General features: G+C 40.5%; 1 protein-coding gene across 2 annotated transcripts in view; it reads right to left on the bottom strand.

Annotated features, from left to right (window-relative positions):
* Positions 1-7,263: 7,263 nt before the first annotated feature.
* The window catches only part of lamb2l (laminin, beta 2-like), a 147,240-nt gene continuing 135,373 nt past the window's right edge, over positions 7,264-19,130 (bottom strand). For both annotated transcript variants that reach the window (XM_062052625.1, XM_062052626.1), the window contains exons 29-35: positions 18,698-18,913; positions 18,478-18,622; positions 12,141-12,348; positions 11,937-12,078; positions 11,690-11,866; positions 7,803-7,968; positions 7,264-7,729 (exon numbers count right to left, since the gene is read on the bottom strand). In XM_062052625.1, the coding sequence (XP_061908609.1) occupies positions 7,593-7,729; positions 7,803-7,968; positions 11,690-11,866; positions 11,937-12,078; positions 12,141-12,348; positions 18,478-18,622; positions 18,698-18,913 (1,191 nt within the window). In that variant the 3' untranslated portion in view covers positions 7,264-7,592. The remainder of the gene's footprint in view (positions 7,730-7,802; positions 7,969-11,689; positions 11,867-11,936; positions 12,079-12,140; positions 12,349-18,477; positions 18,623-18,697; positions 18,914-19,130) is intronic.

Here is a 19,130-nt window from a genome sequence, read left to right as displayed (position 1 = left end):
CTAGTATACCACCATGTATACTACACTAGTATACCACCATGTATACTACACTAGTATACCACCATGTATACTACACTAGTATACCACCATGTATACTACAGTAGTATACCACCATGTATACTACAGTAGTATACCACCATGTATACTACACTAGTATACCACCATGTATACTACACTAGTATACCACCATGTATACTACACTAGTATACCACCATGTATACTACAGTAGTATACCACCATGTATACTACACTAGTATACCACCATGTATACTACAGTAGTATACCACCATGTATACTACACTAGTATACCACCATGTATACTACACTAGTATACCACCATGTATACTACACTAGTATACCACCATGTATACTACACTAGCATACCACCATGTATACTACAGTACTATGATATCATGAATACTACAGTAGTATACCACCATGTATACCACAGTACTATGATATCATGAATACTACAGTAGTATACCACCATGTATACTACAGTACTATGATATCATGAATACTACAGTAGTATACCACCATGTATACTACTGTACTATGATATCATGAATACTACAGTAGTATACCACCATGTATACCACAGTACTATGATATCATGAATACTACAGTAGTATACCACCATGTATACTACAGTACTATGATATCATGAATACTACAGTAGTATACCACCATGTATACCACAGTACTATGATATCATGAATACTACAGTAGTATCCCACCATGTATACTACAGTACTATGATATCATGAATACTACAGTAGTATACCACCATGTATACCACTGTACTATGATATCATGAATACTACAGTAGTATACCACCATGTATACTACTGTACTATGATATCATGAATACTACAGTAGTATACCACCATGTATACCACAGTACTATGATATCATGAATACTACAGTAGTATACCACCATGTATACTACAGTACTATGATATCATGAATACTACAGTAGTATACCACCATGTATACCACAGTACTATGATATCATGAATACTACAGTAGTATACCACCATGTATACCACAGTACTGATATCATGAATACTACAGTAGTATACCACCATGTATACTACAGTACTATGATATCATGTATACTACAGTAGTATCCCACCATGTATACTACAGTACTATGATATCATGAATACTACAGTAGTATACCACCATGTATACTACAGTACTATGATATCATGAATACTACAGTAGTATACCACCATGTATACCACAGTACTATGATATCATGAATACTACAGTAGTATACCACCATGTATACTACAGTACTATGATATCATGAATACTACAGTAGTATACCACCATGTATACTACAGTACTATGATATCATGAATACTACAGTAGTATACCACCATGTATACTACTGTACTATGATATCATGAATACTACAGTAGTATACCACCATGTATACTACAGTACTATGATATCATGAATACTACAGTAGTATACCACTGTCATGATCCGTGGTCCGGATCATGTTTTGTTTAGTTATGCTGTTAGTTTTGGACTTCCTTAGTTCCTGGTTTCACTTCCTTGTTTTGTTTTGTTTCCATGGTTACTCATTAGTTTTCACCTGTCACGTCACGCACCTGTTTTACGTTTTGAGTCACGCACCTGTTTTACGTTTTGAGTCATGCACCTGTTTTCACCAATCATGTCACTGTTATTTAAGTCTACCTTTGTTCATCACGGGTTCTGCCTGCATTGTCTGTGTCACACGGGTTCATGTCTCTTGCTGACCAAGTAAGTCATAGTCCAGGTCATAACTTCTGCTAACTAGCAGCTTCTTTTGTGTTTTAGGCACGCTTGCCTTTTTGCTTTATTGTTTGTGTTTGTGATAGTTGGAGTGATTTATGTTTAATAAATCCAAGCTCACCTTCACCGTTTTTGCATCGGAAGAACAACCCCGCAGCGAGCTGCGGACCCCCCCTCGTGACAACCACCATGTATACTACAGTACTATGATATCATGAATACTACAGTAGTACATCATGTATACTACAGTAGTATACCACCATGTATACTACTGTACTATGATATCATGAATACTACAGTAGTACATCATGTATACTACAGTAGTATACCACCATGTATACTACAGTACTATGATATCATGAATACTACAGTAGTACATCATGTATACTACAGTAGTATACCACCATGTATACTACAGTACTATGATATCATGAATACTACAGTAGTACATCATGTATACTACAGTAGTATACCACCATGTATACTACAGTACTATGATATCATGAATACTACAGTAGTATACCACCATGTATACTACAGTACTATGATATCATGAATACTACAGTAGTACATCATGTATACTACAGTAGTATACCACCATGTATACTACAGTAGTACATCATGTATACTACAGTAGTACATCATGTATACTACAGTAGTATACCACCATGTATACTACAGTACTATGATATCATGAATACTACAGTAGTACATCATGTATACTACAGTAGTATACCACCATGTATACTACAGTACTATGATATCATGAATACTACAGTAGTATACCACCATGTATACTACAGTACTATGATATCATGAATACTACAGTAGTACATCATGTATACTACAGTAGTATACCACCATGTATACTACAGTAGTACATCATGTATACTACAGTAGTACATCATGTATACTAAAGTAGTATACCACCATGTATACTACATTACTATGATATCATGAATACTACAGTAGTACATCATGTATACTACAGTAGTATACCACCATGTATACTACATTACTATGATATCATGAATACTACAGTAGTACATCATGTATACTACAGTAGTATACCACCATGTATACTACAGTACTATGATATCATGAATACTACAGTAGTACATCATGTATACTACAGTACTATACCACCATGTATACTACAGTACTATGATATCATGAATACTACAGTAGTATGATATCATGAATACTACAGTAGTACATCATGTATACTACAGTACTATACCACCATGTATACTACAGTACTATGATATCATGAATACTACAGTAGTATACCACCATGTATACTACAGTACTATGATATCATGAATACTACAGTAGTACATCATGTATACTACAGTAGTATACCACCATGTATACTACAGTACTATGATATCATGAATACTACAGTAGTATACCACCATGTATACTACATTACTATGATATCATGAATACTACAGTAGTACATCATGTATACTATAGTAGTATACCACCATGTATACTACAGTACTATGATATCATGAATACTACAGTAGTACATCATGTATACTACAGTAGTATACCACCATGTATACTACAGTAGTATGATATCATGAATACTACAGTAGTACATCATGAATACTACAGTAGTATACCACCATGTATACTACAGTACTATGATATCATGAATACTACAGTAGTATACCACCATGTATACTACAGTACTATGATATCATGAATACTACAGTAGTACATCATGTATACTACAGTAGTATACCACCATGTGTACTATATCATGAATACTACAGTAGTACATCATGAATACTACAGTAGTATACCACCATGTATACTACAGTACTATGATATCATGAATACTACAGTAGTACATCATGAATACTACAGTAGTATACCACCATGTATACTACAGTACTATGATATCATGAATACTACAGTAAGACATCATGTATACTACAGTAGTATACCACCATGTATACTACAGTACTATATCATGAATACTACAGTAGTACATCATGTATACTACAGTAGTATGATATCATGAATACTACAGTAGTACATCATGTATACTACAGTAGTATACCACCATGTATACTACAGTACTATGATATCATGAATACTACAGTAGTACATCATGTATACTACAGTAGTATACCACCATGTATACTACAGTACTATGATATCATGAATACTACAGTAGTATACCACCATGTATACTACAGTACTATGATATCATGAATACTACAGTAGTACATCATGTATACTACAGTAGTATACCACCATGTATACTACAGTAGTACATCATGTATACTACAGTAGTACATCATGTATACTACAGTAGTATACCACCATGTATACTACAGTACTATGATATCATGAATACTACAGTAGTACATCATGTATACTACAGTAGTATACCACCATGTATACTACAGTACTATGATATCATGAATACTACAGTAGTACATCATGTATACTACAGTAGTATACCACCATCTATAATATTATTTTTCCGCCCTTCATTGCTTTCTTTCTTCCATTTTACAAGAGTCTTCCTTCCTTCTATCCTTTCTTCCATTTATCAAGAGTCTTCTTTCCTTCCTTTCTTCCGTTTTCCAATATTTTTTCTTCCTTCCTTCCATTTTCCAAGAGTCTTCTTTCCTTCCTTTCTTCCGTTTTCCAATATTTTTTCTTCTTTCCATTTTCCAAGAGTCTTCTTTCCGTCCTTCCTCCAATTTTCCAATATTTTTTCATCCTTCCTTTCTTCCTTTTTTCATCCTTCCTTTCTTCCATTTTACAAGTCTTCCTTCCTTCTATCCTTTCTTCCATTTTCCAAGAGTCTTCTTTCCTTCCCTTCTTCCATTGTCAAATATTTTTCTGCCTTCCTTCCATAATTCAATTTCTCCAATATTTGTCCTTTCTTCCATTTTCTAAGAGTCTTCTTTCCTTCCTTTCTTCTGTTTTCCAATATTTTTTCTTCCTTCCTTCAATTTTTCAATATTTTTTCTTCCTTCCTTCCATTTTACAAGAGTCTTCCTTCCGTCCTTCCTCCAATTTTCCGACATTTTTCATCCTTCCTTTCTTCCATTTTACAAGTCTTCTTTCCTTCCTTTAATCCATTTTCCAATATTTTTTTCCGCCCTTCATTGCTTCCTTCCTTCCATTTTACAAGAGTCTTCCTTCCTTCTATCCTTTCTTCCATTTTCCAAGAGTCTTCCTTCCTTCCTTTCTCCAATATTTTTTCTTCCGTCCTTCCATTTTCCAAGTCTTCTTTCCTTCCTTCCTCCAATTTTCCAATATTTTTTCTTCCTTCCTTCCATTTTCCAAGAGTCTTCTTTCCTTCCTTCCTCCAATTTTCCAATATTTTTTTACACCCTTCATTGCTTCCTTTCTTCCAATTTACAAGAGTCTTCCTTCTTTCTATCATTTCTTCCATTTTACAAGAGTCTTCCTTCATTCTATCCTTTCTTCCATTTTCCAAGAGTCTTCTTTCCTTCCTTTCTTCCGTTTTCCAATATTTTTTCTTCCTTCCTTCCATTTTCTAAGAGTCTTCTTTCCTTCCTTCCTCCAATTTTCTTCCAATTTCTTCTTTATGTCTTTTCCCAAGATTCCTCCTTCATTCGGTCCTTCCCGCCTTTCATTTTCCACAATTCTTTCTTTCTTCCATTTTCCAAGATTTGTCCTTCCTTCCTGCGTACTTCCTTCCTTTCCAAGAGTCTTCCTGTCTCCCTTCCTTGCTTCGGGGAAGGAGGACAGCTGGATATGGAAGTACAATTGTCTTACATCAACTTATGTATACAGTATCAATATGATATTAATACAAATGCATATATTAATAAATATACAAAAAAATAAATAATTTGTATAAATAAACACATATTTGTAAATATTTTTTTGAGATTTGAAAATATATACCAATAAAATTTATAAATATAAAAATGTGACATACAAATAAATCAAGAATTTGTATAAATAAACGTGTATTTGTAAATATATTTTTGAGGTTTGAATATAAGTATGCTTGATTTTGTATTTGTATTGAATTTGCATATGTGCATCGCTTTTTTGCTTTTGTGTCAATGAGACATTCCTCCCACAAACCAGATGCACAAATAAATGTGACCTCCACACTCCCCTGAACAACCAGCAGAGGGCACTGCAGCCAGAGCGGTCTGGGTCACAGAGCATTATATGCATTATAAGTTCTCTGCACAAAAACAATCCACATCTTTACGCTAACGTTAGCGTTGTATTCGCTAATGCTAATTTATCCACTTAATCTGAAAGACCGTGCTAGCTTTTTATTATATTGTATCAATGCTGTTTAATGACCTTGTCCCGATGTAGATACTGATCTCTTATCAGTGCAATGTGTCAAATCATCATCATATATCAATCATCATATGACCCACCCTAGTGTGCCTCTGATTGGCTCGCCAGTGTCTGACCATGGCTATGACTGAGAACGCTCTGGCTGCAGTGCCCTCTGCTGGTTGTTCAGAGTGTGTAGGTCACATTTATTTGTGCATCTGGTTCGTGGGAGGAATGTCTCATTGACACAAAAGCAAAAAAGCGATCCACATATGCAAATTTAATACAAATACAAATACAAAATTGTTTCTAAATTATCACAAAAACTTTATGTTACATTGAGGGTCTGGTGAGAAGACAAAAGCTGTCTTTGAAACCTACCAAGAGCAAGGCTCGTAAAACTCCACTGTGTAGGGGGAAGCAAAATGAAGGTGTTCTGTTTTCTTTCATGTATGGTAATTAACAGAAATATATTGTTCTAACCCAAGGACTTCAAAGCGGAGAGGAAGCAGGACCAGACTCCCCTCCAGGCGACCTCTTCTTGAACTTCCCTTTTGAACTGGTTTACGAACGTCTTTTTGAACTATTTTATGAACCTCTTTTGGAACTATTTTACGAACTCTTTTTGAACTGACCTTTTCTGTGAATTGTTTGCGACCTTTTCTGTGAACTTTTTTGCGACCTTTGTGCTTTGGAAACCGCGGTGGCCATGTGGTCGGGGAGGGTCCAAAATAAAAGAAGGAGGCGTGGAATCTTTTGGCAGAGCGTGCTGAGATACTGTCCAAGGGTACTGTGTACAGACGACTCTCCTCAATATTGAGTCCAAATTGAATTCTGTCTCTGTTTAATTCTTTGCCTCTTGTCTTGTTTAATAGATGTCATCAGTGTTTGAACCTGACAATATTCAAATCTCATAAATATATTTACAAATACGCGTTTATTTATACAAATTATTTATTTATTTGTATATCACATTTGTATTTGTATATTTATTAATATATGCATATGTATTAATATCATATTGATATATATATAAGTTGCTGTGAGACAATTCTACTTCCATAAATGGAATGCTCAGGTTTTCCAGTACGTGTGACAACATGACAAAAAAGAATGCCTAATTGTGTAAGTCGTCACAGAAAAAAGGCATACAATACTAAAAAAAACAAAAAAACGTACAATAACAGAGATCATTTTATTTTTGAATGATTTTTTTTTTTTTTAAGGATATTTGTGGTGATCTTTTTGCCATAAAAATAAAGATACTTAAAAAAATGATCAGTCACTTTCTCTGAACAGGAAATGTTGTAAATAACACAATTAATATTGTTGTCAATTTGGAGTAGAAATCTTTCAAAATTAGCACAAAAGTGGTCAATATATCATGTGACTAGAATCCCCTCCAAGTTGATAGCTTAAAGAGCAGACAGGAAGTAGTCCTGGCGTGTGAAGGCGATACAGTACTTGGACGTTGGAGGTCGAAGGATACTACAATCAGCTGTGTCTCACACACAGCTGCTGTACTTCTGCACTTGTTCGCGGATGTCGTCCCGCACCAAAGTGGCGTTTTCTTTCAGCTGGTCCAGCTCCATCCTCTGCTTGTGCAGCCGCTGCTCGTTGCTCTTGAACTTCTTCTCCAGCTCTGCAGAAAAGTGAGCGGAAGCGTGAAAGTTTGCGCTACGAAAGTACTGCCGCTAAACATCGGCGCGACTGACTTTTGAGTTGGTCCATGCCGTTGCTGGCCTGGTTGAGGAGGTCCTCGGCCTCCTTCTTCATGTCCTCCGCCTTCTTGTTGATGCTGTCCAGGCCTTGGGAGGCGCCGTCGAGGGAGTCCACCTTGGCCTGCAGCTCTCGGTAGCGCCGCTCCGTGTCGTTGAGGCTCTGTCGCAACAAACACAATAATTACTGACAGACGGATGAATAGTCATACTTGCCGACCTTGAGACCTCCGAATTCGGGAGATAGGGGGACGGGGTGTATATACAGCAGGGGTGTCCAAACTTTTCCCTCTGAGGGCCGCACACTGATATATCAAAGCAAGCGGGGGCCATTTTGATATTTTTTATGTTAAAAACCAATACAATATATGTATAAAAAATATACATTTAGGCCTCCACTCAGGCTTGATCCTGGGGACCCCAAAGGGTTTAGGTAAAAAAATATTTAAAATGTGTCATTATTTAGTATTATTATTATTATCCAAGGTTTAAATCTCCAGATCAACATTAGGTCCATCTGTCAATATAAAGGTTTAAGCTGTATGCTCTTTTTGTCAAAGAAAACCCTGTTTTTTTTAATGGAAAAAACACAAAATATGCAACATTTTCCCCCAATAACATTTTAAAGTGGAATATTTGAGATTGTATAATAATTGGCGCTCATAGCATAACTCATAACAACATTGATTCATTATTATTTTTTGAGCAATGACACTTAAAAAAAAAAAATAAATAAATAAAAAGTCCCACTAATATTATTGGGGATCCAAAAGGGTCCTGCTCAGTAAAGTATTAAAAAATAAATCATACATTTTTTTTTTTTTACTTTTAACACGATAGTCTCAAGATCAACTTCAGATCCATCCGTCAATTATAACTTTTATTGTTGTTTGTGTTTTTTGTTTGTTCGTTTTAGGCCCTTGTTTAAAAAAAAAAAACAGCTTAGTTTTTTATATGGCAAACACAAAATATGCCAAAAAATGTCTCAAAGTGGAATATTTAACGTGACGTAATTGGAGCCTTGAATAGGTCAATAATTCATAATGACATTGATTTTGATTCATTATTTTTTTTTTAAAGAAAGAAACATTTTATTGTTACATTTCACCTGTTTGCTCTTTTGTTCCACTTTTTATGTTTTTAATTTTTTTTAATTGTATTTTTAGAATGTGCCACGGGGCCGTTAAAATATTACCTACTAATATTACTTACGCACTTTGGACACCCCTGATATACAGTATATATATAGCTGTACTTCACTGAAATTCAAGTATTTCTTATATATATGTATATATATATAGGGGTGGTGGTTCCTCTCTTTAAGAAGGGGAACCGGAGGGTGTGTTCCAACTATAGTGGGATCACACTCCTCAGCCTTCCCGGTAAGGTCTATTCAGGTGTACTGGAGAGGAAGCTACGCCGGATAGTTGAACCTCGGATTCAGGAGGAACAGCGTGGTTTTAGTCCTGGTCGTGGAACTGTGGACCAGCTCTATACTCTCGGCAGGGTCCTTGGGAGTTTGCCCAACCAGTCTACATGTGCTTTGTGGACTTGGACAAGGCATTCAACCGTGTCCCTCGGGAAGTCCTATGGGGAGTGCTCAGAGTATGGGGTATCGGACTGTCTGATTGTGGCGGTCCGCTCCCTGTATGATCAGTGTCAGAGCTTGGTCCTTACTGACCCGTTTCCAGTGAGTGTTGGACTCCGCCAAGGCTGCCCTTTGTCACCGATTCTGTTCATAACTTTTATGGACAGAATTTCTAGGGGATCCGGTTTGGTGGCTGCAGGATTAGGTCTCTGCTATTTGCAGATGATGTGGTCCTGATGGCTTCATCTGGCCAGGATCTTCAGCTCTCACTGGATCGGTTCGCAGCCGAGTGTGAAGCGACCGGGATGAGAATCAGCACCTCCAAGTCTGAGTCTATGGTTCTCGCCCGGAAAAGGGTGGAGTGCCATCTCTGGGTTGGGGAGGAGACCTTGCCCCAAGTGGAGGAGTTCAAGTACCTCGGAGTCTTGTTCACGAGTGAGGGAAGAGTGGATCGTGAGAGCGGCAGGCGGATCGGTGCGGCGTCTGCAGTAACGCGGACGCTGTATCGATCCGTTGTGGTGAAGAAGGAGCTGAGCCGGAAGGCAAAGCTCTCAATTTAGCGGTCGATCTACGTTCCCATCCTCACCTATGGTCATGAGCTTTGGGTTATGACCGAAAGGACAGGATCACGGGTACAAATGAGTTTCCTCCGTCAGGTGGCGAGGCTCTCCCTTAGCGATAGGGTAAGAAACTTCAGGCATCTGGTCAGGATGCCACCCGAACGCCTCCCTAAAAGGCCTGCCGACCGGTAGGGGGCTACGGGGAAGACCCAGGACACATTGGGAAGACTATGTCACCCGGCTGGCCTGGGAACGCCTCGGGATCCCCCGGGAAGAGCTGGACGAAGTGGCCGGGGAGAGGGAAGTCTGGGCTTCCCTGCTTAGGCTGCTGCCCCTGCGACCCGACCTCGGATAAGTGGAAGAAGATGGTTGGATGGATGGATGGATGGATGGATGGAACAAGCATCAGATAATGATAGTTGTATATTACTTACACATACAAAGTCTCCAAGGTTTGTTACAAAATTGCGCTCTAGCGCCCCCTAGGAAGAAACACAAAACAAACTGCCTGTAACTCCCACTAGGAAGGTCGTAGAGACATGAAACAAAAACCTCTATGTAGGTCTCACTTAGACCTACATTTCATAGATTGACACCCTTCACCAAAAATCAACAGGAAGTTTGCAATCCCTCCTTCAAAACTAAATTTTTGTTAAAACCGGTCACCAAACATCAAACATTATCTCCTCTGAGCGCGTTTGTTGTTTCGGCTTCAAACTACTACAGAAGAGAGATTGAACCCTTCTGATTGACGGATACTCAAAGAGTTTGGATAAGTGCTACGGTTTTGATTTTACGAGCCTTCAAAGAAAAGAACCACTGTGCCACAGCACCTGGGAAAAAAACACAGACAAAACTTCCTCTAACTCCCAGTACGAATATCGTAGAGACATGAAACAAAAACCTCTATGTAGGTCTGACTTAGAGCTAGATTTCATACACTGACCACTTAGGACTAGCACCTGCTGAATATGCGGGCCCGAACAACGCTGCTTGCAGCTTTAATTACATTTGAATTAGAGTTGTCCGATAATATCAGACTGCCGATATTATCGGCCGATAAATGCTTTAAAATGTAATATCGGAAATTATCGGTACCGGTTTCAAAAAGTAAAATGTATGACTTTTTAAAACGCCGCTGTACGGAGTGGTACACGGACGTAGGGAGAAGTACAGAGCGCCAATAAACCTTGAAAGCACTGCCGTTATGCGCCGGCCCAATAACATAATATCTACGGCTTTTCACAAACACAAGTGAATGCATCGCATACTTGGTCAACAGCCATACAGGTCACACTGAGGGTAGCCGTATAAACAACTTTAACACTGTTACAAATATGCGCCACACTGTGAACCCACACCAAACAAGAATGACAAACATATTTCGGGAGAACATCCGCACCGTAACAACATAAACACAACAGAACAAATACCCAGAACCCCTTGCAGCACTAACTCTTCCGGGACGCTACAATATACACCCCCCGCTGAACCCCCCCACCCACCTCAACCCTGCCCCCAGTCGTCTTGGACTCCATGCCACTGGACCCTGACCCGATTCTGTCAAGGACCGTGTGGTGACTGTCTGTGCACCAGTCTCCCCACGTTAAACTAAGTCACGCACAGGCATCCTCCATAAAAGGATACAACCCTACCAGGAGAATCGTCCTACTCGTTGGAGTGACCGCCGATGATGATGAGGAAGACTGGTTGCACGAGATGGCGCCGCTTCCTACCTGCTGCAGGGACGACGCTTCAAGCGTGGCGTTGTCGGCCAAGGATTTGGCTTCCTTCGCCATCTCCCGGTTCATCTCCGTCTTGTTCCTCAGCGCCGCCACGCCCGAGGAGAGGTTGTTCAGACGCATCATGACGTCCATCTGCTTGTCCTCCAGCCGTGTCAGCCTCTCGTCCACCTGGAGGGAGACGGCAAGGCGAAGGTCTCCATGATCAGTCAGGAATTTTGCGTGCTGGTGTGGAGCCCACCTGAGACGTGGCGTTCCTGGTGTCCTTCAGGTTGTCCAGAGCCTCCTGCAGGGCGCTCCTTGCTTCCTCGATGGCCTTCTCGGACCGATCCAAGGCCATCTTGGTGGAGTTGGCCGCATCCTTCACTCCTTCTGCTCGGCTCCTGCACAGCAAAGGCAAACGTCGGGTGCGAGGTTTTACAGAAGCTTCTATACATTTCCATACTTGGCTTCTTTGGCTTGTTCCAGAAGCTGCTTGGCCTCCTCGATGTGCCGCGAGGTGTAATTGACCATGTCTTCGATATCTGTGAGGTTGGAGAGGCTGTCCTGTATCTCCATGATCAAGGTGTCCACCGCGGTCCTGTTGACTGGCAGCGTGATGGACAAGACCTGCAGGGCCACCTTCTCGATGCTCTCTGGGTCTGCGCCTTCCTCTAGACAAGGACACGCAGAGGAACATTAAAAACTAGAGATGTCCGATAATGGCTTTTTTTGCCAATATCTGATATTCCGATATTGTCCAACTCTTAATTACCGATATCGATACATACAGTCGTGGAATTAACACATTATTATGCCTAATTTTGTTGTGATGCCCCGCTGGATGCATTAAACAATGTAACAAGGTTTTCCAAAATAAAATAACTCAAGTTATGGAAAAAAATGCCAACATGGCACTGCAATATTTATTAACGAAGTCACAAAGTGCATTATTTATTTAACTATTTTTATTTTATTTTTTTAAAATTTTTTTCCTAATTATGAATTGTTTTAGTTGTAAAACTTACAAATGTTGCTTGAAGTGATGAATGAAGAATCATTTGGAGCAGAAACGCTACGGACAAATACTTCCGGTTCAAGGAACGAAACATTTTCAACCTGCATCACCTCCAGTGAGTGAACTTGTCCAAAAGGTGGCGCCGTAGCACAAACCTTTTCAGTGCCTCTGTCGTGTTTCATGGAAACAATTTTTAGAATACAAAATATTGTGGCCATTAGCTAAGAAAAATCCATAAATTAGCTGGACAGTTTTAGAAGTTATAAGGGTTCAAAGTGTGGAAAAAAGTAGCAATTTATAACCTGGAAAATACGGTAATAATTATGTGTAAAACAATATGAAAGTAAATTGTTGTAATATTGATAAAAAAAGAATGTATCTATGATATTATTATGTACCTAATGTTATGTCTCATTCCTTACCCTTTTGCTTGCTCTTTTTTTTTTTCAAATATATTTTATTGAATTTTACAGTTAAAATCACATTTAACAGTCATACTTTGCTCACGCAAACCCTTCATTATTTTTTTTAAACATGCCTCAAAACAGCAGCTTGGAATTTGGGACATGCTCTCCCTGAGAGAGCATGAGGAGGTTGAGGTGGGCGGGGTTGGGGGGGCGTGGTTGACTTTGGGGGGTGGGGGGGTTTAGGGGGTAGCTGGGAGTGTATATTGTAGCGTCCCGGAAGAGTTAGTGCTGCAAGGGGTTCTGGGTATTTGTTATGTTGTGTTACGGTGCGGATGTTCTCCCGAAATGTGTTTGTCATTCTTTTTTGGTGTGGGTTCACAGTGTGGCGCATATTTGTAACAGTGTTAAAGTTGTTTATACGGTCACCCTCAGTGTGACCTGTATGGCTGTTGACCAAGTATGCCTTGCATTCACTTGTGTGTGTGTGTGTGAAAAGCCGTACATATTATGTGATTGGGCCGGCACGCAAAGGCAGTGCCTTTAAGGCACGCCTCCAATATTTGTTGTCTGGGAGAATGGTTGCCCCGGGAGATTTTCGGGAGGGGCACTGAAATTCGGGAGTCTCCCGGGAAAATCGGGAGGGTTGGCAAGTATGACTGGGAGACGCAACTGCTCTGTACTTCTCCCTACGTCCGTGTACCACTCCGTACAGCTGCATTTTAAAAAGTCATACATTTTACTTTTTGAAACCGATACCGATCATTTCCGATATTACCATTTAAATCATTTATCGTCCGATAATATCGGATATCTCTATGAACAACTAAACCAGCCCTCGGCTTTGTAGCTAGTTGTGTACGCAAACATAGTAAAAGCATCTAATGCAGTGATTCTCAAACTGTGGTACGCCAAAGAATCGCTTGATTAAAGTACAATGTATTATTTTCCTATATTCAAACACGGTGTGACGTTACAGTGGCCACTAATAAATAAATAGATAAATAAATGGGTTATACTTGTATAGCGCTTTTCTACCTTCAAGGTACTCAAAGCGCTTTGACACTATTTCCACATTCACCCATTCACACACTGATGCCGTGTAATATTAAATGTATTGGTTAAATAAAACCTCTGCCTTGTTTTTAACAAATACTTAGGCCTACTAGGGATGATGTTTGATAAGAAATTATCGAGTTTGAGCCCATTATCGAATCCTCTTATCGAACCGATTCCTTATCGATTCTCTTATCGAATCCAGATAGGTTGTTGTATATGGGGAAAAAAACATAATATTTGGTTTAACAAAAGCTCACTTCTATTTTACAAGAAAAAAATAAAATAAAATAAATAAATAAATAAATATTGACTGTTACCCCCCTAAAAAAATTAAATTGTTGTTACCCAAAGTATTTTAAGTGGGATTTTTCAGAAAAACAAATATACCGGTATACAGTAACACAAAAACAACCTGTCTCTGTGATCACTATAGGTGTATAAATAATAATATAGTGTTAAATAAAATCAGTCCCTTGTGCAAAAAACTGAAAATAATACAGCTTTCCAAAAAGTGCACTTCTGCTGCTATTGGAACATACTAACTACACACACTATGACACTAAGAACACCACAGTCATCAATCAACAATTCTGCAGTCCTGGTTGACATAAGAGGTAACCTTATTTTAGCCTAAAGGCTACAAGTGAGCAGATATGGAAATTAACCGGCAACAGTTAACGTTAGTTACTCACCGCCACTATCACTGGAAGTGGGGCTGCAGGTTGAAGCAGAGGAAGAGGGGCGTGCTTCGTCATCTCTGTCGCTGTTTCTCCACGTGTTCAGGTTATGTGCGGCATGAATATGTTTCAACATGTTTGTTGTACTGCTCCCCTTACATGAGAGCGAAGCCTGGCAATAATTGCATATTGCCGTTTTCCGTCGTATTTTTTTTGTAAAATTAAGCCATGCTTTGAGCTGTTTTTTCCGGTCCATTATTGTTGCTGCTTTATGTAGCTGCCGCCTAATGACTGAGCTACGTCATTTCCTGTGATATCCCACAGGGCATTTCCTGTGGGACAGAATTCGTTCCCAGGGATTCGAATAAAGAACCAACTCTTTTTCTTGACTATAATGGCCTCGATAACGGGAACCGGTTCTCAAAAAGGGATTCGAGTCCATGGAATCAGTTATTTTCTTATCGAACAACCGGGAGAACCGGTTTCGAACATCATTCCTAAGGCCTGCTACGCTACTGTATTTCAATGTTGGTCGTTATGGTGGTACTTGGAGGGCCAAGTGTTTTCTGAGGATGGTACTTGGTGGAAAAAGTTTGGGAGAACCACAGTTTTAATGCATTTAAAATAAAAAATCAGCCCCGTGACCGCGGGTGGATGAATTGTCAACTTGTTCATGGCTTATTTGGCGAAAACAGACAAACCGAGCAGGGGCCTAGACGCCCTCTACTGGTGTTTGTCGACATCTGGTGGGCTTCAGACGTAACTACAGTTTCAAATTGAGTTTTTCATGGTTTTGTACTAGGTTTTGTAGCTCAGCCTAATGACTGAGCTACGTCATTTCCTGTGATGTCCCACAGGGCATTTCCTGTGGGACGGGATTCGTTCCCAGGAATTCCAATAAAGAACCAACTCTTTTTCTTTACTATAGTGGCCTCGATAACGGGAACCGGTTCTCAAAAAGGGATTCGAGTCCATGGAATCGGTTCTTTTCTTATCGAACAACCGGGAGAACCGGTTTCGAACATCATTCCTAAGACCTGCTACGCTACTGTATTTCAATGTTGGTCGTTATGGTGGTACTTGGAGGGCCAAGTGTTTTCTGAGGATGGTACTTGGTGGAAAAAGTTCGGGAGAACCACTGTTTTAATGCATTTAAAAGAAAAAATCAGCCCTGTGACCGCAGATGGATGAATTGTCAACTTGTTCATGGCTTATTTGGCGAAAACAGACAAACCGAGCAGGGCCTGGACGCCCTCTACTGGTGTTTGTCGGCATCTGGTGGGCTTCAGACGTAACTACAGTTTCAAATTGAGTTTTTCATGGTTTTGTACTAGGTTTTGTAGCTCAGCCTAATGACTGAGCTACGTCATTTCCTGTGATGTCCCACAGGGCATTTCCTGTGGGACGGGATTCGTTCCCAGGAATTCCAATAAAGAATCAACTCTTTTTCTTTACTATAGTGGCCTCGATAACGGGAACCGGTTCTCAAAAAGGGATTCGAGTCCATGGAATCGGTTCTTTTCTTATCGAACAACCGGGAGAACCGGTTTCGAACATCATTCCTAAGACCTGCTACGCTACTGTATTTCAATGTTGGTCGTTATGGTGGTACTTGGAGGGCCATGTGTTTTCTGAGGATGGTACTTGCTGGAAAAAGTTTGGGAGAACCACTGTTTTAATGCATTTAAAAGAAAAAATCAGCCCTGTGACCGCGGATGGATGAATTGTCAACTTGTTCATGGCTTATTTGGCGAAAACAGACAAACCGAGCAGGGCCTGGACGCCCTCTACTGGTGTTTGTCGGCATCTGGTGGGCTTCAGACGTAACTACAGTTTCAAATTGAGTTTTTCATGGTTTTGTACTAGGTTTTGTAGCTCAGCCTAATGACTGAGCTACGTCATTTCCTGTGATGTCCCACAGGGCATTTCCTGTGGGACGGGATTCGTTCCCAGGAATTCCAATAAAGAACCAACTCTTTTTCTTTACTATAGTGGCCTCGATAACGGGAACCGGTTCTCAAAAAAGGATTCGAGTCCATGGAATCTGTTCTTTTTTTATCGAACAACCGGGAGAACCGGTTTCGAACATCATCCCGAAGGCCTACTACGCTACTGTATTTCAATGTTGGTCATTATGGTGGTACTTGGAGGGCCAAGTGTTTTCTGAGGATGGTACTTGGTGGAAAAAGTTTGGAAGAACCACTGATTTAATGCATTTAAAAGAAAAAATCAGCCCCGCGACCGCGGATGGATGAATTGTCATCTTGTTCATGGCTTATTTGGCGAAAACAGACAAATCGAGCAGGGGCCTGGACGCCCTCTACTGGTGTTTGTCGGCATCTGGTGGGCTTCAGACGTAACTACAGTTTCAAATTTAGTTTTTCATGGTTTTGTACTAGGTTTTGTAGCTCAACCTAATGACTGTGCTACGTCATTTCCTGTGATGTCCCACAGGGCATTTCCTGTGGGACAGAATTCGTGCCCAGGGATTCCAATAAAGAACCAACTCTTTTTCTTTACTATAGTGGCCTCGATAACGGGAACCGGTTCTCAAAAAGGGATTCGAGTCCATGGAATCGGTTCTTTTCTTATCGAACAACCGGGAGAACCGGTTTCGAACATCATCCCGAAGGCCTACTACGCTACTGTATTTCAATGTTGGTCATTATGGTGGTACTTGGAGGGCCAAGTGTTTTCTGAGGATGGTACTTGGTGGAAAAAGTTTGGGAGAACCACTGTTTTAATGCATTTAAAAGAAAAAATCAGCCCCGCGACCGCGGATGGATGAATTGTCAACTTGTTCATGGCTTATTTGGCGAAAACAGACAAACGGAGCAGGGGCCTGGACGCCCTCTACTGGTGTTTGTCGGCATCTGGTGGGCTTCAGACGTAACTAAAGTTTCAAATTGAGTTTTTCATGGTTTTGTACTAGGTTTTGTAGCTCAACCTAATGACTGAGCTACGTCATTTCCTGTGATGTCCCACAGGGCATTTCCTGTGGGACAGAATTTGTGCCCAGGGATTCCAATAAAGAACCAACTGTTTTTCTTTACTATAGTGGCCTCGATAACGGGAACCGGTTCTCAAAAAGGGATTCGAGTCCATGGAATCGGTTCTTTTCTTATCGAACAACCGGGAGAACCGGTTTCGAACATCATCCCGAAGGCCTACTACGCTACTGTATTTCAATGTTGGTCATTATGGTGGTACTTGGAGGGACAAGTGTTTTCTGAGAATGGTACTTGGTGGAAAAAGTTTGGGAGAACAACTGATTTAATGCATTTAAAAGAAAAAATCAGCCCCGCGACCGCGGATGGATGAATTGTCAACTTGTTCATGGCTTATTTGGCGAAAACAGACAAATCGAGCAGGGGCCTGGACGCCCTCTACTGGTGTTTGTCGGCATCTGGTGGGCTTCAGACGTAACTACAGTTTCAAATTGAGTTTTTCATGGTTTTGTACTAAGGTTAACAAGATCTCACACATATTCGTAACAAGTGAGGATTTATGAAGTCCGTTAGCAACGACAAAAACGAAAAGTGTTTGGACACCAATGACAGTGTTAGTGACACATTCTCTGACGAGACTGAGCAACTAACTAGTCTTCCTTTGTGGTTTGAGAGGCCTCACGTGGTGTTTACGTACCCATGAGGAAATCTCTGATCTTCTTGATGAACTCTTTGAGCTTCCTGTTGGAGTTCTCAAAGTCCTCTTTGTTCCTCTGTGCTTTCTCCAACGTGTTCATGGCCTGGTTCTTCACGTCTTGGGTCAAGGCGGCGATGTCCTGGAGCTGTGCACAGCCGCATGTTTGCGTGAGAAAAGCCAAAGTGGGAGGAGGTCCACATGGCAAAGTGTGTCACGCTACCTTCTTGGCCACGTTCTGCAGGTCCTCGTTGGCAGCGTCCAGGGCCTTGCTCGCGTTCCTGCCGTGAGCTAGGGCGGTTAGGGAAGCGCTCACGGTGCCGTTGCAGCCGTCCCCTCCGCATACGCGGTTGCCCTCGTTGTCACGGCAACCGGCGCCGCCGCACGGGCTGTCGCGGCAGGTGCCGTTAACGCCGACGTCGCTGTGACCGCCGCACACCTGCAGGGGCCATGAGAGCAAGCGGTGATTCACTCACAGGACAAATGAGTGGAAATGTGACTTTAAAGTCAGAAATAAGATGAATATAGCTAATATAGACACTTACATCATGTGTTGCCATAATTATTACACTTATATAAGACTTTTAAAGTAATTTTGATAGTAGGCTAATATAGCTAATATAGACACTTACATCATGTGTTGTCTTCATTATAAA

Source organism: Entelurus aequoreus, linkage group LG07 (genome assembly GCF_033978785.1).
Source record: "Entelurus aequoreus isolate RoL-2023_Sb linkage group LG07, RoL_Eaeq_v1.1, whole genome shotgun sequence".
NCBI classification, from domain to species: Eukaryota; Metazoa; Chordata; class Actinopteri; order Syngnathiformes; family Syngnathidae; genus Entelurus; species Entelurus aequoreus.
This window is presented reverse-complemented; position numbering and strand designations above follow the sequence as displayed.